The following is a 23,720-nucleotide window of genomic DNA, read 5'->3' as shown; positions in this document are numbered from 1 at the left end:
CAAGAAACTGTTTTATTTTACTTTTGTGATTAGGATAAACATACCGAGGGCCTCAAAATAGGATCTGTCGGGCCGCGAGTTTGAGACCACTGGTCTATCTGCATCCCATTTATCAACATTTTGTTTCTATGTAACAGGTGAAGGAAAATATTCATATTAGTTGTGCAAAAGGTTCTCACTTCACAGCTTAGTTACCTTTCTTGTAACCAAGTTGTTTGTCCCTTAGATTCCACACCATCATGAAACCTCTTGGCTCCCCCTTCCCTAGCCGGTAAGGTTTTTTGATCATTCCCATGAGAACTAGTTGCATGTGGAACCCCTGATCTATTGTGTAAATACCATGAGACAACCCCTAGAGCTCAAAGCAGCCATTTTCTCGATGCAGCCACTAGAGGCAGCAGTGAGCAGGAATCACCCGTGGCGTGGTGAAGGTGGGAGGTGGGTGGGGGCGGTGGCTCCTTCCTCACCCCTGCGCCCTCCTTTCCGCTCTCGCTCCTTCTGCGCCCCCACGCCTCACTCGCGTCATCTCTACCCACCCCATACCTCTACATCTTCGCCAGCACGAGCAGATTCTCCGTCTGCTGCTTGCGCTGGCTTTCCCTCCGATGTCAGTTCCTGGCCCCGCGACCCGGAAGTGATTTCAGAGGGAGCCAGGTCTGCGCAACAGGCTAGAGTAGTTGCTCGCGCTGGTGGAGATTTTAAAGAAGTCTGGGGGCAGGGAAGGTAGGGCGTGAGCGTGGCATGGGGGGGGGGGGGGCGGCAAGGAGGTGCTGGCACAGTCCACCCCACCTCGCGCCACTAGGAATCACTCCTGCCTGGGTTATCCTACCCTACTATAAGGGATATGGTAGGCTCTTGGGGGGAGGGGGAGACTATGAGTGAGTGGATGTAGGGGGATTCAGGGGATGATGGCGGGAGTTGAGTAGGGGGTCTGATATCAGTGTGAAGGAAAATCCAGACCCATGGCCGCGCCCCCAGGCTCACCGAGTTTCGCCCATGTCACACCCCAGACTCCCTTAACTTGTTCATGCATCGGGATGGCATCCGCACATGTGATGTGATGAGGTCGCCGGGGTTTGGAAAGCCGTCCGGACCCATAGACACGTCCGGGGAAATCTGGACATCTGGCATCCCTAGCTAGGAGCAGTCTGATCACCTTGCATTGAATATCCAAGGAAGGTTTAGATAGGTTCCTAAAGGATAAGGGGATTGAGGGTACAGATAGAAGCAGGGGTAGGTTATAGAAATGGTCAGGAACCACTTCAAAGGTCATAGACCTGATGGGCCGCCACGGGAGCAGACCGCTGGGCGCGATGGACCTCTGGTCTGACCCAGTGGAGGCAACTTCTTATGTTCTTAACCTAGCCAGCGACAGCAGTAAAAAAAAAATAATGGCGGCATAAAATGACACTGCTTTGTCACCTACTGGTCACCCAGTCATCTTGTCCTCTTTCTCACACTTTGTCCTTGAGGATGCCATTACTATTTTGACATTGTCATCTTTTGCTAATTCTTGACCTGACGGAGAAGGTTCTGGCCTTCAAAAGCTAATTTAAAGTGTATTAATTAGTCCTATGAAATTGGTATCTTTTTTTTGTTTGTTTGTTTCAGTTCTGGGTATTAATCCTGCAAAAAAAATGTTGCCAGTGGTGTTTGCTTGTTTTCACTTACCTTGCACAAAACTAGCTTAGTTTAGATTCCCCCAAACCGCCTTCTTTTCTATTGAAAGTGTGTCCCGATTTCTGATATAATTCAGTTATTTCTAAGACATATAAAAGTCCTACATTTATACCTGAATGATGTCTTCATCTGGTTCTTACCACTCTGCATTTTCAAACTGCTTATTCTATGGCCCCCTTTTATCAAACCGCTTTAGGTTAAAAAAATAAAAAATAAAAAATCACCGGCCGCTCATGAGTGTCGGAACTTTACCGTAGCAGCTGGCGATAAAAAAACCCTTCCATGGCTTGATAAAAAGGGGCCTCTATCAGGTGTGGGCAACCACAGTCCTTGAGGGCCACCCCCCGTCAGATTTTCAAGATTTCCACAATGAATATGCGTGAGATTGATTTGCATGGACTGTTCCCAGTGGATGCAAAGATCTCATGCACCCAACTGGGCAGTTTGAAAATTGTTCCCTAAATGTCAGATTCATAGAATGAGCTTCAGCTTGATCTCTCTCTCGAAAGAGAGCACACTGTTACTGGCAAATGATAAAACACCAAGTTTTATGCTTTTTCTGTTCATTTTTATTTGATAACATGCAAGGACACGGGCTATTCCATATGTGACCGTCTCTGGGTGAAGATGACTGAAGGTCTCAGATTCAAAATGGTGACAAAGGCTGATGTTCGTGTCACGGGACCGTAAGCAGTCCACATAGTTTAAATCGGCGTCTTGCAAACTTTCCGAAGCCGCGGCACACTAACCGGGGGGGCCACGGCTCGAGGGCATCCGGAAATGTGCAAGACGTTGACGCGATGACATCACGTACACGCTTGATAACAGACGGAGCTCTGAGCCACCAGTGTTTGTGTGTTTTCAAATTTGATACTCTGCCATAGAATACAACTGTTCATGGCGGTTTACAATATGATATATTAAAAGAAAAGACCTATCTTAAATAGAAACATCATTTGACATGGCTGTTTTTGCAGATTAATTCCCTGGATCCAACGCGAAGAGAATCAGTACGAACCATCAATCAATACGGTCATTTCTGAGGAATATCTTGCCCAAATGCAAGATTGAAAAATGATGTTTCCAAAAGGGTTTTAAAAGCTTTAAAATCCATCTCTCATCAAATCCCACGAGGAAGCTGAGTCCAAAGAGTAGGTGCCAAATAAAAGAACACCTTTGAACGCCATTTTGTCCTTTTGACTGACAGTGGGGGGTGTGCTGGAAGAGAAAAGGCATGGCGCTGGCACCGGCCACTGCCTTCAGGATCTGCCTCCCACCGTGAGAGGGAGTCAGCTGGCGCAGGCGCACACACCCGGAATCTCACCGCGGCACACGGTTTATGATACACGGGTTTACAGGTTTGAACTTCTGTAACATTTTTTTTATTTTTTTCACAGAAAACGTAGGGTTTAGGCTGTTGTATTACAAATTATTTGTTCTAACAAAATTCGTTAAAAGCTTTTTTTTTTTTAAAATCTGGTGACTTTAGTCACCTTTTCCTTGAGATGGTCACATAGACCCGGATTCTATAGATGGCGCTGTCGTTGACGGCTGTCTTAAAAGTATCCGCCCATTGTGTGTCAATCACACAACAGCAAGATCGGATAGCATAGCTGGCTTTAAGAAAGGTTTGGACAATTTCCAGGAGGAAAAGTCCATAGTCTGTTATTGAGAAAGACATGGGGGAAGCCACTGCTTGCCTTGGATCAGTAGCATAGAATGTTGCTACTCTTTGGGATTCCGGAATCTTACTATTCCTTGGGATTCTGCATGAAATGTTGCTACTCTTTGGGATTCCGGAATCTTGCTATTCCTTGGGATTCTGCATGGAATGTTGCTACTCCTTGGGTTTTGGCCAGGTACTAATGACCTGGATTGGCCAACCCTCCTGCCGGTCTTCAAGAGGGGGGGGATTGAGGGGCAGTAGGGAGTGGGCATCCCTTCTGCCTGGCTGTTTCAACGGAAGGCGGCAAGGGTTCGGGGGCATGAGGGAGTGGGCATTTCTCTTGCCCGGATGCTTCCTGAAGGGATTGGGGGCAGGAGGGAGTAGGCATCCCTCCTGGTCGGATGCTTCGGGGGGAGGGGGCTTCAGGGGTTTGGTGACAGGAGGGAGTGGTCATTCTTCCTGCCAGGGGACTTCACAGGGGTGGGGGTTCCCTACCAAGGCAGCTCAGCCGATTGCAGCAGGGAGATTTCTTTGCCGTGATCAGTTCAGCAGCTGTGTCTATCAGAAATGTAGGCCGGCAAGAGTGAGGTGTGTGAACTGGATCATCACAAACCTTTTCTCAAAGACGAGTAAGCACTGGGTAGAAATTTGCCCGGTCACATCTTTTGCTGTAACGTTCTCTCCTCCCTATACCAAAGCGGTTCTATACCCTAGTTTGGTTGCATGAGCAGAACTGAACTGTCAGTGGTATCTCACCCAAACACTGAACTGGTGAGAAAGATGCTTCCAGAATATTATTTCTGTTTTGAAGTTTGAAAGTTTTGATTTTTTTTTTTTACTCCTATAAATCAGAGTTGGGGAATACAATGGTGCAAAAGATGTTTCATTGGGCCTTTTTCAAATGACTTGATCAAAGAACATAAGAATTGCCGCTGCTGGGTCAGACCAGTGATCCATCATGCCCAGAAGTCCGCTCACGCGGCGGCCCTCTGGTCAAAGACCAGACTCTTTGATGAACTTTATATTCAATTTGATTTGTTTGTATTTGGCCGAATATTGATTGATTGATTTTTAGTATTTATACATCACTTGTAGCCTAAATTTAAATTCGAACAGAAATAATCCTGGGGCTAACGTGCCAGAACCTACTGAAATAAACACTTTGGCCCTGATTCTTTAAATAGCGTCTAATTTGGTAGGCACTGTTGAAAATGGCATCTAATGGGTGGTTCCCAACCCTGTCCTGGAGGATCACCAGCCAGTTAGGTTTTCAAGAGAGCCCTAAAGAATATGCATGGGACAGATTTGCATGCCTGTCACCTCCATTATATGCAAATCTCTTTCATGCATATTCATTAGGTCTATCCCAAAAACCTGAATGGCTGATGGTCCTCCAGGACAGGGTTGGAAACCACTGATCTACAGCACACCAGTCAAAGTTAGGCGCGGTTTAGAGAATCGTGCTTTGCGATACCTAACTCAACTTAGGCACCAGCAGGCATCATAGCCTCCTTTTACAAAACCACGTAAGAGAGTTTTAGCGCCAGTCAGCGCGCTGAATCCTTTGCGCTGCTCCAACAGTCATAGAGCATCAGAGCAGCATAGGACATTCAAAGGGAAGGGGGTGGGGATAATGTTAGACAACCGTATGTTAGGCCTGGATTTGCTTGGCCTAAGCTACTGGTGACTAAATCATTCCTCGCTCAAACTCTGCCCCTAACCATGCCATGCCGATTTCTGGGCGGAACTTAAATTAATGAATTTTTTTTAATTGGATTTTAATGGCATTTTCAATTAGCGCCCCTTTTAAGCCAATTTAACAAATTGTAAGCTTTGTGTGGAGATTAGCTAGGCCTAGCTTAGGCATCATCTATAGCAGTGGTTCTCAACTCTGTCCTGGGGACCCCCCAGCCAGTCGGGTTTTCAAGATATCCCTAATGAATATGCATGAGAGAGATTTGCATATAATGGAAGTGACAGGTATGCAAATCTCTCTCATGCATATTCATTAGGGATATCTTGAAAACCCGACTGGCTGGGGGGGTCCCCAGGACAGGGTTGAGAACCATTGATCTGTAGAATCAGGGCCTTGATCTCTTAAATGCCCGTTATTCACATGTGGTAAATTCATATTCGGCCAAATGATACTTTTCATCATGTGTGTACTGTTTGGTACAGCTCTACTTCAAAACCATCATCAGAAATATACATTAAAAAAAAGTGGATAGTTTACTTACAATACTTTCAGACTGGAAAGGCCAGCAAACGCTCCTTTGGGGACATACGTCAGGTCATTTCCTGCAAAACGTCTGCAAGATTCAAAAGGAAAAAATAAAAAGAAGGAGAGATTAAAACACATTTCTTGTCATATGGCATTGATTTGGCTGTTGAATAATATAAGAACATAAGAATTAGATTTGCTATGAATATTCTTATTTCGGGGCCGAGGAAAATTGTGAAAACGAGACAAAAGCTCTGGGAGCTTACGGCGTTTCCTACCAATATAGGAAGTACGAGAAAAAAAAGATGGCCTTCATTATTAAACATTGCAATTTATCCTGCTCAGTTCTGTATATGCATTATCATTCCATTCATTCAACACCCAGAATAATACGATTCATAGCTTTTGCTCTATAATGCCGCGCTTCATCCTTAAAACAGAACCTTCCGGAATAGAATCCTGATGATATCAAACTGACGTCCTCGGAACTTGTTCATCGTGTCCTTTTTGAGCGCCATATACAGAATTAGGTCGTTAAGTTTCGACTACTTATGCTATTAAGGGCTGGTTCTATCAATCAACCGCTAGGCGTCCCAGATGTAAGCACTGATATATTAGGTCAGGTTTTACCTGGTGCCTACCTCAGATCACTAGCGTTGCCTAAGTCAACCACGCCTACTTTTCAGATGGGCGTCATTAGGCTTCGGAGAGTGCCTCGACTTAGGTGCCGCGCAGATAGCCGCATGAAACCTAAATTGATAATTAAAACAATGATATTTTAATTGGCTTTCAATGGTGTGGGCCGTGATTAGGTTGCCTAGCGGTGTCTCACCTAGGCATCATTTATAGAATCAGGCCCTTATTCTCTAATGAGAAGTAGCAGCCGCTGCTGTGGGACCAGTCTGACATTAAGAAGACTGGGTGGGGGGGGGGTGTTAAATGTGTCTTTTATCCTGTTAGCTAAACTCCAGTTCAAAAGGTTGAAAAGGAGCTTAGGATTTGCTATATTTGAATTATAACGTGCCCGATGCCAGCGCCGGGTGGGTGGTTCCGATTTCTGTATAATTTATTTAGTCACTTTTCTCGACAAAGTTACAGAGTAATACTTTTAAAACCAATAGGAGGAGATAGTTTTTCCACCCAGAGAATAGTTAAGCTCTGGAATGCCGCTGAGCAGGATTTCAGCGCCGGCGGTAACAGCGCCGAAGCTCACAGAATTCCTATGAGCGTCGGAGCTGCCACTAAAAACCGTGCTACACTTTTTGCAAAAGCAAACAACTTAAAAACATGAGAACGTGAAATTCAGCCTCACTAATTCTGAAAGGCTGTTTGTAGATATAAAACCCCCACTGTTAATGCTTCCTTGTGTTGAGATTTTATATTTAGAATGGAACGGAAAATGTCCTCTGTGACTGCTGACTAGTGATTTGTAACAAGTGAAATATGTAAACCGTATAGGTAATATAGCTAACAATATTACAATAATAATAATTACAATATTACAATAATACAATAATTACAATATTAATTATTACAATATTACAATAATACAATAATAATTACAATAATAATTACAATATTACAATAATAATAATTACAATAATTATTACAATATTACAATATTACAATAATAATAATTACAATAATTACAATATTACAATAATACAATAATTACAATATTAATTATTACAATATTACAATAATACAATAATAATTACAATAATAATTACAATATTACAATATTACAATAATAATAATAATTACAACTTTGGCAGTCTGTTTCTTGCTAGTTAAAAGTGTTTCATAAAAGAAAGCACAGTTCCAATGCACAGATTGAAAAAAAAAAAAAAAAAGTAAAACCTTTTCTCCTCCTCCACCTTCAAAAGAAGTCCTTCGATTAGATTGACAGCAATGTCCCTTCCTGGTCGTCTGTTTAATAGCGGGAGCATCTCATTAGTCATCAGAGTTGTACTTTTTGGCAGAGCTAACCACTATTAGCGGCCTCTGCTAACTGAATGCTTTTTCTCGGAACAGCATGGGGTAACGCAGGTCAGGACGGAGGTGCATTGTGAGGACCCTGTGGGAAAGTCAGTCCACTGCCTTCCTACGCAGCGCCTAGTACTTGAGACTTTTTAAAGAAGTCACAGAATTTGTACTTTGCTACGACTCCTCCATTCTCTCCCTCCATGGCACCATCTTGCTATTGTTCCCTGCCCTCAAAAACAGTTTTTACTTGGGGAGGGGCAAGGGAGGATTAGAAATAACAAATCCTACTGGGACAATTATGGAACAAGATTTACTTTTAACGCTGAGCACAGAGGACCTTCCGTTATATCCGTAAGGTACAACAAAGAGGCCTACAGACGTCGAGGACGACAACCCCAAAAAGTTGTAAAAGAATTAGAAAAAGGAATAATTTTATCGAATAAAGGTTTGTATTAGATGGATATACATTTTAGTTCTCTAGGACAGTGTTTTTCATCCTTTTTACACCTATGGACCGGCAGAAATAAAAGAATTATTCTGTGGACTGGCGGTTGAAGAACAAGGGGCTAAGTTGTGGGCCAGAACCCACCCATCTCCACCCCAGACCCCGCCCCCATAATAGTACTAATTGCACTTTGCACGTCTTGTGCCTTATCTGGAAGCCTTCCCTCTGACGTTGCAATGTCAGAGAGGCGGCTTCCGGTTCAGGCGCAGGATGCCCGTAGGAGCCACTGCCCGTGGCTTTGTGCACTGAATCAGTTAGGAAGAGGGAGCTAGCTCGAAGATAATGCCGCACCGTGGACTGGCGGTTGAAGAACATTGTTTTGGGCCTGATGCACGTGCAGGCCCTGTGGACCATCAGGAAATTTCTGTGGACCAGCACTAGTCCGTGGACCGATGGTTGAAGAACACTGCTCTAGGAAAAGCCACTTTCCATATCTGCCTCGTCAATAGTTCCTATTCTTCCAATACAGCTGAAAACCAATGGCATTATTAAATCCAAAGTGATACCTACACTTTGTCCACCTTTTCCTTCTGATCTTGTATGGTCCAAGGTAGTACGCAAAAAAAAAAAAAAAAAATCAACCTTGTCAAATCCTGTCTCCATAAGGCTTATTTTTGTCCACTTGGTATGTCTTATGTATCATATTTCAGCCTGATTAGACAATATTTAGAGGTCATCCCAGTATGCACTGTTTGCTTGTGAGCTATGGCGTTGTCTAGTTTGCGATCTGCACCCAAAAACTGGCTCCTTGGGAAGTCAGTCTGTCAGTTGTCAACAGACTGCCATGTGGACTGAATAATGTTCAACTGCTCAATTTTCATCACTATGACAAAGGAAAACCTTTACTGGAAAGCTGTAAGTTGGCGTGCAAGTCAGCGTTGGCGATATGGGATGGAGCCAGGATACCGACACAATGCATAGATTCTTGGTTTAGGAAGTTGAAGAAAATTCATGAATAAAACTTGCAAACGCTCACAGCCATTTCCAGACATCTATGGTTTCTGTCCGCGCACCTAACAGCTCGTACCTTTTTTGATGGCAGAATCACACCATAAACAAAGCTACGAATGGTGCAAAACTTAACAGTGTCCACCGTTGCCAGACATTCCATGACGTCTCCTGCGTACAGATGGATGGAAGCGTGTGACATCTGAAAGTCTTGTAACACAGAGAACTCAGTCATTTTTTGATCTCTTGATTGAAGGAGGATCAATAAAAGCGAAGATATTCCTGAAGAAACATCCCACAGAATGGGCTGACAATCCAATTTTCAAGAAACTTTGGAATCGGACACCCGAGCTGACTCTTGTTAATGAGCAGAGGAACGAGGGATAAGCCTCACTGGAAAATGCAACCAAGTTACAGAGTAATACTTTTAAAACTAATAGGAAGAAATATTTTTTTCACTCAGAGAATAGTTAAGCTCTGGAATGCGTTGCCAGAGGTTGTGGTAAGAGCGGAGAGCGTAGCTGGTTTTAAGAAAGGTTTGGACAAGTTCCTGGAGGAAAAGTCCATAGTCTGTTATGGCTTAGCTCCTAAATACATAACTGAGCTTTTCTCTTTTGCAACCAACAGACATAAGAGAAGCTCATACCTGAATTTTGTTTTTCCGCCAGTTAGAGGATGTAAACTTACAAACATCATCAATATCTTTTTTCATATCAGGCAGCATTATGGGGCAAAGATCTAGAACAATTGCTTCTGCTTACTGATATGGGGAATTTAGGAGACATCTACAAACATATCTGTTTATGAACATAAGAATTGCCGCTGCTGGGTCAGATCAGTGGTCCATCGTGCTCACGCGGTGGCCCCCAGGTCAAAGACCAGCGCCCTAACTGAGACCAGCCTCACCTGCGTACATTCCAGTTCAGCAGAAACTTGCCTAGCTTTGTCTTGAATCCCTCGAGGGTGTTTTACCCTACAACAGACTCCGGAAAAGCGTTCCAGCTCTCTACCACTCTCTGGGTGAAGAAGAACTTCCTTACGTTTGTATCTATCCCCTTTTAACTTTAGAGAGTGCCCTCTCGTTCTCCCTATCTTGGAGAGGGTGAACAACCTGTCCTTATCTACTAAGTCTATTCCCTTCATTATCTTGAATGTTTCGATCATGTCCCCTTCTCAGTCGCCACATTTCAAAAGGGGAATTGCCCATTTATATCCACATAGATCGATGCTGGGATGTCTACCTGCTTCCTGAGACATCTACTTTTGCGCAGTACTCCACTGGAAGCATCAGGGGAGGTCGCCCCCTTAATCCCCCAGTGGTCGCTACCCTCCCCTGAATGTGAAGTGTTTGTTTCCAAGAGGCTAATGTGGGTTGACAATTCAGTACATTAATATTTATTTTATTACTTATATACCACGTCAGGGGTGGGCAACGAGGGCCGCAATCCAGTCGGGTTTTTAGGATTTCCCCAATGAATATACACGAGATCCATTTCCATACAATGGAGGCAGCGCATGCAAATAGATCTCATGCATATTCATTGGGGAAATCCAGAAAACCCGACTGGATTGCGGCCCTCGTTGCCCACCTCTGTCCTAAGTGGTTTAAATTCAGGGACTCAAGCATTTTTTCCTAACTGTCCCGGCAGGCTTCCACTCTATCTAATGTACCTGGGGGAATGGAGATTAAGTGACTTGCCCAGGGTCGCAAGGAGCAGCGAGGGATTTGAACCCACAGCCTCAGGGTGCTAAGGCTTTAGGCTCTAACCCCTGTGCCACACAATCCCATATATAGGAAAGAAACTCCTGTAATTCTTATGTAGGACCCTATAACATATAACCCTATAACACTTATGGTTCATTTGTTGGTCTAGTTAAATTCTAGTTTATCATTTACTCATTTCATGATCATAGGCAGGCAGCGGGGGAGGGGGGGGGGAGGGGGCTGGAAGGGAGCTGATGTTGGCCTGAAGTTGGTAGTGCCAAAGCAAAAGTTGGCTCAGGGCATCACAAACCTGCCCAAACACAGAGTTCAAAACACCTGCTCACAGTACAGAATGGATATCAAAGGTTTATTTACCATTTTACTTTGTCGAGTGGAAGTTATTTGAAACGGTTTTGCTCCAGACTCCTTTTTTTTTTTTTTTTTTCAAACAGACTCCAGTAGCTGCTAATTAGACTGGATCTTACTAATGTTCTCCTAAAATCTCCTGCTTTCGGCCGGTTGACAATAGCAGGAGAGAGAATTACCTGGAGTTTTGCCCAGCTGTGTCTGGCCTTTGTACTCAAAGGGACAAACTTTGAAGATCTGAAAAGAAACGGGATCCATCTTGCTAAATAATAACGAGCCGCTCTGGCGCCCTGTTCGGCCTGGCTTTCTTTATTAAAACTTAGTTTTCGGCAAAGGGGATGTGGTTGGCCTGAAACACAAGTATTCCTATTACACCAAGTCATTTGCATAGCAGGTTGTGCATTGCACATAGCCATGAAAGTGATTTAACTCTAAATTCAACCTGCTGAAACTCGACTTCTGATTTATAAAGGTAATTGAAACACCACTAGGTAAATGGATGGGGAGAAGCCAGAGGGTGCTAGCTTGGAAGGAAATGAACAAAAGAATAGCCTTACTGGGACAGACCAATGGTCCATCTAGCCCAGTATGCCGTGTTCCCAGTGGCCAATCCAGGTCACGAGAACCAGGCAAAAACCCAAATAGCAGCAACATTCCATGCGGAATCTCCAAAGAGTAACAAGATTCCAGAATCTCAAAGAGTGGCAAGATTCCATGCAGAATCCCAAACAGTAGCAAGATTCCATGCAGAATCCCAAAGAGTAGCAAGATTCCATGCAGAATCCCAAGGAATAGCAAGATTCCAGAATCCCAAAGAGTAGCAAGATTCCAGAATCCCAAAGAGTAGCAACATTCCATGCAAAATCCCAAAGAGTAGCAAAATTCCATGCGGAATAGCAAGATTCCAGAATCCCAAAGAGTAGCAAGATTCCATGCAGAATCCCAAAGAGTAGCAAGATTCCATGCAGAATCCCAAGGAATAGCAAGATTCCATGCAGAATCCCAAGGAATAGCAAGATTCCAGAATCCCAAAGAGTAGCAAGATTCCAGAATCCCAAAGAGTAGCAACATTCCATGCAAAATGCCAAAGAGTAGCAAGATTCCATGTGGAATAGCAAGATTCCATGCAGAATCCCAAAGAGTAGCAAGATTCCATGCAGAATCCCAAGGAATAGGAAGATTCCAGAATCCCAAAGAGTAGCAACATTCCATGCAAAATGCCAAAGAGTAGCAAGATTCCATGCGGAATAGCAAGATTCCATGCAGAATCCCAAGGAATAGCAAGATTCCAGAATCCCAAAGAGTAGCAACATTCCATGCTACCGATCCAGGGCAAGCAGTGGCTTCCCCCATGTCTGTCTCAATAGCAGACTATGGGCTTTTCCTCAGGAACTTGTCCAAACCTTTTTTTAAAGCCAATTATGTTAACCACATCCTCTGGAATTGTGTTCCTGAGCTTAACTATTCTCTGAGTGAAAAAATATTTCCTCCTATTGGTTTTAAAAGTATTTCTGTGTAACTTCATCGAGTGTCCCCTAGGCTTTGTAATTTTTGACGTAGCAAAAAATCGATCCACTTGTACCCTTTCTACTCCACTCAGGATTCAATCATATCTCCCCTCAGCCATCTCTTTTCCAAGCTGAAGAGCCCTAACCTCTTTAGTCTTTCCTCATTCGATCGCTCTTCTTTGAACCTTTTCTAGTGCCACTATATCTTTTTTCAGATAAGGTGACCAGAATTGAATACAATTCTCAAGGTGAAGTCGCACCATGGAGCAATACAGAGGCATTATAACATTCTTAGTCTGTTATCCATCCCTTTTCTAATAATTCCTAGTGTCTTGTTTGCTTTTTTGACAGCTGCCGCACATTGGATGAAAGGTTTTAGCGTACTGTCTACAATGGACCCTAGCATCTGGTAATTATGATTTGGGTTATTTTTAACTGGAGATAGTCTCCCATTGAAAATAATTTTGAAAAAAAAAATGAGCATTTGGAAAACGTCTTCCCCGCATTCTGTAAAATTCCATGCCCAACTTGGAGCTTAGCGTGCAAAACTGCACACCCCAAGTTATTACTTAGATAGCTCTTATATCCTAAGCAGTTTACATTAAACAGTAATCAGGTACTCTTAAGTATTTTCCCTATCTCTCCTGGCGAGCTCACAATCTTATAGAAACAAGTGCTAATTGGCATATCTACCAATTATTATTTATAATTGGAGTTAATTGGCCCTAATTAGGAGTTATGCATGTAGTCGGTGATTGATGAAATGTGGGTGCAAAATCCATAGCATGCCACTGCAAGGAGGGGGTGAGAACGGGGGTGGGGTATGGACGAATCCAGGGCGGGTCCTGAACGTGTGCGCACTTCTAACAGAATTCTAGCAGTTATGCCTCTAACTGTCTGCAATTAGGCGCTAGCATTTGCTTCAGCCCAACTACGGACTTTCACTAGCATTCTATAAGGCCAACCCGTGCACGCCACTGCTAATTTGCGATTAGCACGCCATCATCCCGGTGCCCAGCTTTAGTTCGACCTTAGGTGCTTTTTGAGCTACTCTTATGAAGGTTCTTAAAAAAAAAAAGCATATCTCCGATAGGATATTCTTTTTTTCCCTCTAATAAAACGCTCCCAATTCTAGAGCCCTGTACAGATTGCACCATCTGTCAGCGAGTGAAAGGGAAGAAGACATCCTGGCCTGATGCCATGACTGCACGTCGAGTCTGCTTTTCTCTCTCCTTCTGTCAGTTCTCTAGACCACATGCTCCTCCGAGCAGGACATCTGCGCAATGCTCTGTGATCGCGCACGAGGATTTTGCCTGTCCTGCGTCATGGTGGATGCCGCCGCGGTGAACTATAGCCTTGCTCGGAGTCACAAGGAACTGTGGCGGGAACTGAACCCTCTGAGCTCTCAGTCTGTCACTGGATATTCCTCTACCTTAAACAGGTCTTAGGCTTTCTTCTCCCTTGTGAGGATAATGGGATAAAGGAAACCATTGGTAGAACCTGAACCCTTCAAAAGGTGTTCTGCTGAAGAGCTTAGTTCAACACCTGAGAAATAGGAATTAAAAACCATTAGAAAATACCTAAGCCTTGCGGGCCTGTCCCCGACACATGCAAAAACCAAACTGCCAGCATCGGTTTTCATTCGTGTTTTACAGGTTATTTTAAGACACAAAAGCTGGTTTTGAAACATTTCATCTCTCGCTGCTTAAACTGTTTTCAAAAAGCTAGCCAGCTCTTCTAAACGGTCCTGTTTTACAGTGTGAAAATAGCTTAGCTCAGTTGCTCTCACAGAAGGGCTCGTAGCCTCCATGGCCACCCTTCCCCAAAATCACAAGCAACTTTGTTGGGTTCTGTTTTGTCCCTAAGCTAAGGGTAGGGTTACCAGATTTTCCGTTTGGATCTGAACTCCTTAGACCCGCCTCCAGGCCCGCCCAGTTCCACCCATCTCTGACCTGTCATGCCCCAGTCCTGCCCAATCCCACCCTAGCCCCGCCCCCCCCCCCCGCTCTCATCCGGGAAGGAGATAATATATAGTAAGGCCTTAAGTATGTATCAACCCTGTAGATTAAGTAATTGTTAACAAAAAGAGATAAGATGGAAGATAACTCAATGAATAAATGGAGTGGTTGTTTGTTTAACCACTCCATTTATTCACTGAATTATCTTCCCTCTTAACTCGTCGGGCAGGAGGGCATCCGTGCATGCGCGGATGTCTTCCTGCTCGACGGCAACTTGATAGAAGCTTTTCAAACACCCAGACAAAGTGCCGGGTTTTGAAAAGCCATGCGGGGAAATCCAGACGTCCGGTAACCCTCGCTAAGCCCAAAGGGCTGTAAACAGCGCCTACGTTTTAGGTGGTGCTCGGCACAGTTGTCAATCAACCACCGTTTATAGAATCACGCCTTAGTGGACTTGGGCATTGCTAGGCGACCTAGACATAATTTGATGGTGCCTATGTCGGATGCCTAATGACACCTAACTGAACCACACCTATTCTCCGCCCCCGAACCACACCTACTTTTCCAGATAGGCATCCTTAGGCGTGGTAGGGCATCTCCACTTAGGCATTGCTAGGCGTCCTAAGAGTTTGGCGCCAATCACTTTTTTTTTTTTTTTTAATGATTGGCTGAAAACTGGCATGGTCATTACCACTTCATATACACTACTAGGGAGATAATGAGTAATATTCTGTGATGATTTACTATAAATGTTTTATTATATCACAGCTCTCATTCACAATTTACAAAACATTGCATTAAAAACAAAATTATCCTTGCATATTCTGATTCAGTGTTCGTAACACGCTGGAAACACTCTTGGGGCTAGTATATGTTATTAGCCGTATCTTCCTAATACCCCTGCCACAGTCCAAAAAAATGGCAGGGAAATATCGCTGTAAGAGTCCAGCGGAAAATAAAATCTAGTGCAAAAATGTGCAATTTGTGCAAAAAAGCATTTGGTGCAAGTAGTGCAGTAAAGTGCCAAATATCACATTCCTGTTCCTGTTCCGGTGCCGTTCCCGGTTTAGTTCGCCTAAGCAGACCCCTCCTGAAGAAGAACACGAAACTCGGGTCGGGGGGCCAGGCATTGAACAAATGTGATATTTGGCACTTTACTGCACTACTTGCACCAAATGCTTTTTTGCACAAATTGCACATTTTTGCACTAGATTTTATTTTCCGCTGGACTCTTATAGCGATATTTCCCTGCCATTTTTTGGACTGTGGCAGGGGTATTAGGAAGATACGGCTAATAACATATACTAGCCCCAAGAGTGTTTCCAGCGTGTTACGAACACTGAATCAGAATATGCAAGGATAATTTTGTTTTTAATGCAATGTTTTGTAAATTGTGAATGAAAGCTGTGATATAATAAAACATTTATGGTCATTACCACGCCAAATAAGCCAATAAAAGAAAAAAAAAAAGCTAGGCGCAGATCCTGAACTTAGGCATCGCGAGGAGTGCTTTCCACTCTCAATTCATCATTCACCATAAGGGCCAATATTCAGACCACGGTAGACAGAACCTGGAAATTCAATGCCAGGGCCTTATCCGGTGACCGGCATTGAATTTCTGGTCTATTTTGAGCCGCGTATGACATAGCCAGCTTCGCAACATTCACCTTCTGACTGGCTAAGTCATAGCGGCCAATGAGAGACTTGCTTTTCAGGTGGCTGTATCTAGCAGCTACGTAGCCAATCACTTTACCACTGACTGGCTACATTGCATGATACAACCGGTGGCCGGGCTGGCAGGCCATCTCCCACTGAATATTAGAGGTTAGCTGGCCAGGAGCCATTCTCAGCCAGCTAAAGAGCCACAATTATCAGGCGGCTGGCGCTTTCATCATTCTCATAATAAATATACCTCCCTGGTCCCTGATTCGTTGTGTTTGTCTGCCTGGAATAGATTGTGAGCTCGGCCAAGCAGGGTTCGTCCCTTGCGTGTTTCAGCACAGTGCTGCGTACACCTAGCGCCTGCCGCTGACTGGCCTCCCAAAGATTCAGTGCTACTCACAGTTCTTCCAGGAAGCGGAGGTGGTGCAGGCTGCCGGAGGGCACTTTGGAGATGTTGTTCATGCTGAGATCGCTGCAGAGGAAAGGAGCAGAAAAGTGGCATTCTGTCACTCTGGCATCCGGCTGTTTAAAAGTGCCATATTCATAAAAGCTACTATTAGCGGTTTTGCCTTTTGGACCTTTCAGCATCGTTTCCCCCTCTCTTTCAAATGAAACATGAGGGCAGTAAGTGCACAATAGAGGAATGTACAAAACCCAGTATGTAAATTAAGATCAATGCATAGTCGTCGTCATTTATTTCAAACGGAATTATTTAGCGGCCTGTGTATTAGCTAAAGTATGGGAAGGACCTGGACTTAGCGCATGGCAACTGCCAAAATGACTGTGTGGTGGCTGCAAAGTCTGCCTGGTTTAGGGGGTCGCTGATCCCCCTAAACCAGCGTGCGGCGGGAGATTCCAGGTGTGCCACTGCCTTCAGGATGTGCCTCTTGCCGTGAGGCACGCCCTGTAAACAGTGAGCTGATGCCGGTGCCTTTCCTTTTCCAGCACACCCCCCTCTAGTGGTGGTAATTGGAGGCACAGGGCTGTGGATGGAGGGCATCGCATGTGGGCGTGACATTGCATCGATGTCCACGCCTTTCCGGACGCCCCCCTGCGCTTAGTGTGCCGCAGCTTCAAAAGGTTCGCGGCACACTTCTCTAAACTGAGCAGGAGTCTTCCACTTATAGTCCTGCCAGCGGAGGGCGCCCTCTCACTATCACATTTTCAAAAGTGAGAGGCAGGCAAGCTCTGCAGGACTTCAGGAAACCCTCCTGTCCCTAGTGATGGAAGCAGTGGTGTAAAGGGGCGAGGGAGGGGGGTGGTCTCCCCAGGCGCCGTCTTCCTAAGGGCATAGCACTCCGCCCCCTCCGCTCGTCTCCTTGCCGAGCGCGCCCCTTGCCTTCCCCCGTACCTATTTTAGTTCCCCAGTGCAAGGCTTCTGCCCGCGTCGGCATCGGCGCTCTCTCTGACCTCACTTCCAGGACCCGTGCCTAGAACGTGACATCGTGGGCGAGCCGACACCAACGTGGGCATGCTGCCCATTCCGGAGACGTTAAAGAGGTATGAGGAAAGGGAAGGGGGCGTGCGTGTGGCAGGGGGGATGGGGAAGAGGGCGGGGGAGGTGCCGCTCACCCTTACTGCGCCACACGATGGAAGACGCAATATTGAACGTCGCCTTTCGCTGGCAGCGATACTATTGCAGGACTCCTGCTCAGCTTAGAGGGGATGGGGAAATGGTAGGGACACCCCCCCTAAAGTTAAAAGAGGCACAATTTTATTATCTGGACTTAACTGCCTTGCTGATAGTGCACTTAAGCTACACTGTTTAGGAATGTCAATGGCCCTGTGTTATCTGCTGGATTGAGTTAATGCAGTGTCTTGCAAACTTTGTCACGACGCGGCACATTGAACGTGGCGGCTGCGGCTCGAGGCATCCGGAAGCGCGTAGATGTCGATGCGATGCCATCACGCGCACGCACGAGATCATCACACTGACGTCCGCGCTTGTGGAGGGGGGGGGTGGGAAGGAAAGACGGACGGAGATAAGGAGAGGCGGCTGGCGCCAGTTAGCTACAGAATGTGCCTCGAGCCGCGAGAGACGCATCCTGTAGGTAGGCAGCCGGACGCCTTTCCTCCTCCCCAGCATTGGGTTGCCAGATTTTCCAGTCAGATGCAAGGACTTCTTCCCTGCCTGATGCGATTTGAGGAGGCTTTTCAAAACCCGGACCAAGCGCCAGCTTTTGAAAAGCCAGTCGGACGTGTCCTCAAAAGGAGGACAAGTCTGGGGAAATCCGCACATCTGGTAACCTTACCCTGGCATCTGGCGGCACACCTGAAATCTCTGGCGGCACACAATTTGTGATACACTGAGTTAATGCGTGGTAACCACCTCCACAGTATTACCTGGAAGGTGCAAGCCACACCCATTTTCCTCCCAGTCTCCAGATTCATTGTCTATGTAAGTGTGTGTGCATGGTCCCTCTAGAAACAAGCGAGTGCTTTCATGTACCTACTATATACAGTGTACATGGAATTACAAAGTGTGTGTCATAGCTCAGTCACAATTGATATATTTTAAGAAAATCGGCATCTTTCTGCGTAACGCTATTACCACCGTTTATCTCAGCCTTAAAACAGCAAAAAAATAAATAGTGGGGGAAGCCATTATTAGTCGCACAGTACATTTGCTCCATGTTTTGATTTTACTTACTCATTAAAACTTTTCAAATTAAATGGCTGCTATTTACCTCTTCCTAGTACCACCATCCACAAAAACGCATTGACTCCACCTCTCGTGTTCCTTTTGCAGATTGTCAGACTGGGTTAAATAGGGGAAATGAGCCATAAAATGAAACCGTAAAGTGATCTTTCTCTCTGGCACACTTCCTGGTGTGCTTCCACAGTAATCCTGGCACATGAAGCCAACTGCCACTTGCATACACCCCCACAAGGATAAAACCAATCTTCACTTTCAGTTTTAGGATAAATGCCATGCAATTAGATCATATTCTTATGCAAAGTTTGCCTTACTAGTCTGTCCACATGGGATGACCAAGGTTGGGATGACAGGCCAGAAGAGAAGTGACAACCCCCTCCGAACAGCTCATGTGATTCCGAACAAGCCAGTTGGAAATGCTCTGGCTCATTCCTTGGCTATTCCTGCTAAACACTGTGGGTCCTTGGGAAGCCTTTTCGGAGAGGACTGGGTAAAACGCAGACCTCATGAAGCCCACGGAGCTTACCCGCAAGCCCATAAACATCTGCTCACCTTGGGGGGTGGGTGGGATCCGGCCGCTTTCTTTTTAAGGTCGTTTGCTTGAGTATTCAGTACCGGCAATTGTGACCACCAACAGAAAAGAAGCCAGCAAAGGTACAAGTTAAAAAGAGGACCTCGCGGACCCCACAGAATTAAAAGCGCATAGCTTTAAAAAGAACGCAGCTGTGACGTTGGGTCCGCAGGGATCCTCCTTTTAACACCCACGGACCTCACAGATCCTTAAACTCCCGTGGACCTCATGGATCCCACTCACCCCCGAGGTGAAGCAGATGTTTAAGGGCGTGTGGCTAAGATCCGCGAGGTCCATGGGCTCTGTGAGGTCCTCGTTTCATCCAGTCCCCTTTCGGAGCTTCACTTGGCTGCAGTACAGGATTTTTTTTTTGTGAGGGAAAGGTAAATTATGTTTGCAGAGTTTCTCCTAAAGATGGCGTGCGTTATCCAGCAGCCTGGCAGAGGGTCAACAACAGCCATGAAATCATGCACTTGTGCCAGATCCTGTCAAGTAGAAGGAAAAAAACCCACACTTCCGAAGCAGTCGCATTTCTAAGCTGTTGATGCTGAATGAAAATAAACCAATATAAGGGCTTGTTCATCTCACAGCAATTGCTTCCCACCATGCCAGCACAAACTTTCATATAACACCATGCAATATCAAGTTTTGGATCTCAGTAAATGCACTTTCCTTCACTTAAGATAACAACATAAGAAGTGCCGCTGCTGGGTCAGACCAGTGGTCCATCGTGCCCAGCAGTCCACTCCCGCGGCGGCTCTTAGGTCAAAGACCAGTGCCCTAACTGAGACTAGCCCTACCTGTGTATGTTCTGGTTCAGCAGGAACTTGTCTAACTTTGTCTTGAATCCCTGAAGGGTGTTTTCCCCTATAACAGACTCTGGAAGAGCATTCCAGTTTTCCACCACTCTGGGTGAAGAACTTCCTTACGTTTGTACGGAATCTATCCCCTTTTAACTTCAGAGAGTGCCCTCTCGTTCTCTCTACCTTGGAGAGGATGAACAACCTGTCTTTATCTACTTTGCCTTGAATCCCTGGAGGGTGTTTTCCCCTATAACAGACTCCGGAAGAGCGTTCCAGTTGTCTACCACTCTCTGGGTGAAGAACTACCTTACATTTGTACGGAATCAATCCCCTTTTAACTTTAGCGAGTGCCCTCTCATTCTCTCTACCTTGGAGAGGGTGAACAACCTGTCCTTATCTACTAAGTCTATTCAGTATCTTGAATGTTTTGATCATGTCCCCTCTTAGTCTCCTCTTTTCAAGTTTTTAATATAACATTTAACTTTAAAGCTTTAAATATATTTAGAGTGGTTCGGATTTAACTTAGCTTTAAGTTGTGTCTGCTTGGGGGTTCACTTCACCGACACGCATGTTTCGCTGTAGCTGTATCAAGGTTAAACACCCCCCCCCCCCCAGGGTTGTCAAAATACCACCTCTTCCCTTCAATAATTCAGCGCAGGGCAGTCGGTATAAATTTTCAGTGGCACTACCTGTCTGTGCTGAGTAATGTCACCAACAGGGGGTGGCGTTTGGGTTTTGCTTATATCTGCATGAGCTGGGAGGGGGAAGAGGGTGGGCATAGGAGAGGGAAGCGGCCGCCACTCCTTAGGTCAAAGGCCTGGTTTCATCAGGACCCGAATTAAGGTGCCAGCACCCAAGAGGGGTGGGAAGATGACGTTTCCCTTCCCAGATATTTGGTGCTGTCAAAATTTAATGCCTTAAGGCTTAGACAGTGGCTTCTATTTTGCCTAGGCTTAAATTCAGGCTTGTTAGAAATTAACAAACCTATTACACACTACTACATCCCCTGATTCATTCCTTCGCAGACAGCTTCTTTGAAATGAGCATTTTTAAAACAAGATTTGCAACACATGGGACCATCTGAAAATCAACGTGCTTCCACCTTGTTAGTCTTTTTGAGTGCATTTAGCTGCAGAAGCGCAAGTTATTCACGAGGATCAACCCCTCCCCCCCATCTCTCTCCTTGACCTTGAAAAGACCTGAGCAGGTCTAAGAGCAAAGCCGTCAAGAGAGTTCCTTTCTTTTAATTTCAGTTTGGTCAAGGCTCCAGCAGAGGGAGCAGGGAGAACAATTAGAGGATAAAGCAAAAGAAAATACCCCCAGCTAAAAAAAAAAAAAAAAACAGTTCACCTAACACACACAAGGAGCTGGCAAAATGCTGAGTTAATCTGCTAAACGCCTCCTGGCTTTTGTTTTAGCTGCATTAAGGTCTGGCATGCCCTGGGTGTCACCGGCTGCATTTGGATTAAGGTCGGGTTTGCAGGCTGCCAGAAAATTGCCCTCATGCCCCCCTCGCTGTAGCCCTCGGTTGCTCATTTGCATGTTGGCAGTGAGCGAAAAATTCACTGGGTGTCAGTCACTAGAGCAGACGAGCTGTGTGTTACCTGGCACAATGGTGGTGTTACAAGGGGCGTGAAAGACTTTCCTACTCTGGTGGTTTTGTTTTTTTTTACATGCCACCTGCATAAATTGTTGAAACAGTTTATCACACAATAAGTTTGACTGGCGCTTATTCTCTGCAGATGGTAGGTGATATTTGACTGTTAGGCATATCACTGACGTATACGTGGAGGGGCGTAATCAAAACATACATCCTATTTGGGCGGATGACGCTGGACGCCCAAAGTCGGCAGTGGGAAAATGCCCATTTTTGAAAAATACGTATAGAAAAAATTTTTCCCCCCGAAAATCGTCTATCTGGATGTGCAGGTTCGTCCAGACCGCCAGGACGCTATGTTTATATCGCATTTTCGACCAAAATTTTGTCACAAGTCCCAAACGCCCAGAGCAAGACCATTTGGATGTAGGAGGGGCCAATCTTGCAATGGGCTGGCCACCTAGACATGGCAACAGAGCAGTAGGGCACCCAAAACACCCTATACCCATCTGTCTTCAACCCAATAGCCCTTAGGGCTGCAGGTGGCACCTATATGGCAGGTGAGTAGGGTTTGGGGGGGCTCACATTTTCCACCATGAATGTAGTGGTTAGTGGCTTATGGGACTTGCTACTCCTCTCTATGGATCAGTAGCCCACCCCCCCAGGCTACTTAAGACACCTGTGTGCAGCTCTATTAGGCTTTCCTATACCATGTGCTGAGGTTCTGGAGACAGATATGTACTTTTTTATTCTGATCTTTGTGAGGGTGTGAGGGGGGGGGGGGTCAGTGAGCCCTGGGGGAGTGTTTGTGGGTCTCTGCAGTGGTTATCTGGATACCTTTATGGCACTTATACCTGGTTTTACATCGTCTAACTCACAACGTTTAAGTTTTGTCCATTCGATTATCCCTACAGGATGACTAAGTCTAGGTTGGCCCCCATCCCGCCCACACACTGCCCCTTTCAGCTCTGGGCACTCAGCGGCATTCAGAGGCTTAAAAAGTCCAGCGAAACATCCAGAAAGTCAGTTGGATTATGGTCTTTTGGGTCGTCAAAGTGCCCACTTGGGCGGGTTTTTAGATATGTTTAAGTTTTATGAGCCCCAAAAGTGTTTTATTTAGACCAGTGTCTCTCAAACTGTGTTCCACGGCACAGTGGTGTGCCCAAAAGAGATTTCAGGTGTGCCACGAGAGATCCCAGAATTTTACTTAACTTTAAAAATTCCCTTCCTAAGTATACACTAGAATGGGTGACATGTACCTCACATACGCAAAAGTCTGTCAACGTTAAGAGCATCCATGTGCTTAAGGATACAACCTCCCAGACACGCATCATTCTTTGATGCGATTGGTCTTGAAAATTAACAGAAAGTAATTTTAGTTTTATTTTTTACGCAGTACTTATCCTAACTTGAGCAACAAAGCAATCAAGGCTTTGTTACTATTTGGATCTTCTTTGGATTTTCAGCTCTGACAGAAATTTAAATTGGAAAAAAAAGAGAACTGCAGATGGTAGATGATGAAATGTGTGCTTAATCGTCAGCTATCGAGCTGCATTTTGAGTTGATTTCCACTCAAAAACAAGCACATCCTTCGCATCGATTAGCAATTCTATTCTGTCTACTTTAGTTTCACCGTTGTTCCAACTACCCTTAATTTTTTGCAATTTTATAATTTCAATTATATTGGGCCGTGAAAAACATTTGCTCCATTTAGTGTGCCAGAGCTAAAAAAGTTTGAGACACTGATTTAGATAGCGATTTGTCGAGTTTTGCATAAGTCAAGGTTTCTTTAACGGGGGATATGAGATAATACACTTAGCGCTCTTTTTACTAAGCTGCGTTAGGGCTTTAACGCAGGGAATAGCGCTACATTGCCGCATGCTAGACC

At 45.1% G+C, this 23,720-nt stretch overlaps 1 protein-coding gene across 9 annotated transcripts in view; it reads right to left on the bottom strand.

The window, feature by feature from the left end:
* The window catches only part of LGR5 (leucine rich repeat containing G protein-coupled receptor 5), a 147,524-nt gene that overhangs the window by 77,924 nt on the left and 45,880 nt on the right, over positions 1-23,720 (bottom strand). For all 9 annotated transcript variants that reach the window (XM_033952907.1, XM_033952906.1, XM_033952904.1 and 6 more), the window contains exons 2-3: positions 16,606-16,677; positions 5,584-5,655 (exon numbers count right to left, since the gene is read on the bottom strand). In XM_033952907.1, the coding sequence (XP_033808798.1) occupies positions 5,584-5,655; positions 16,606-16,677 (144 nt within the window). The remainder of the gene's footprint in view (positions 1-5,583; positions 5,656-16,605; positions 16,678-23,720) is intronic.

The sequence above is a fragment of the Geotrypetes seraphini genome, chromosome 7 (assembly GCF_902459505.1).
Source record: "Geotrypetes seraphini chromosome 7, aGeoSer1.1, whole genome shotgun sequence".
Lineage (NCBI taxonomy): Eukaryota > Metazoa > Chordata > Amphibia > Gymnophiona > Dermophiidae > Geotrypetes > Geotrypetes seraphini.
Note: the sequence above shows the minus strand (reverse complement) of the source record. Positions and strands in the feature narration are given on the sequence as shown.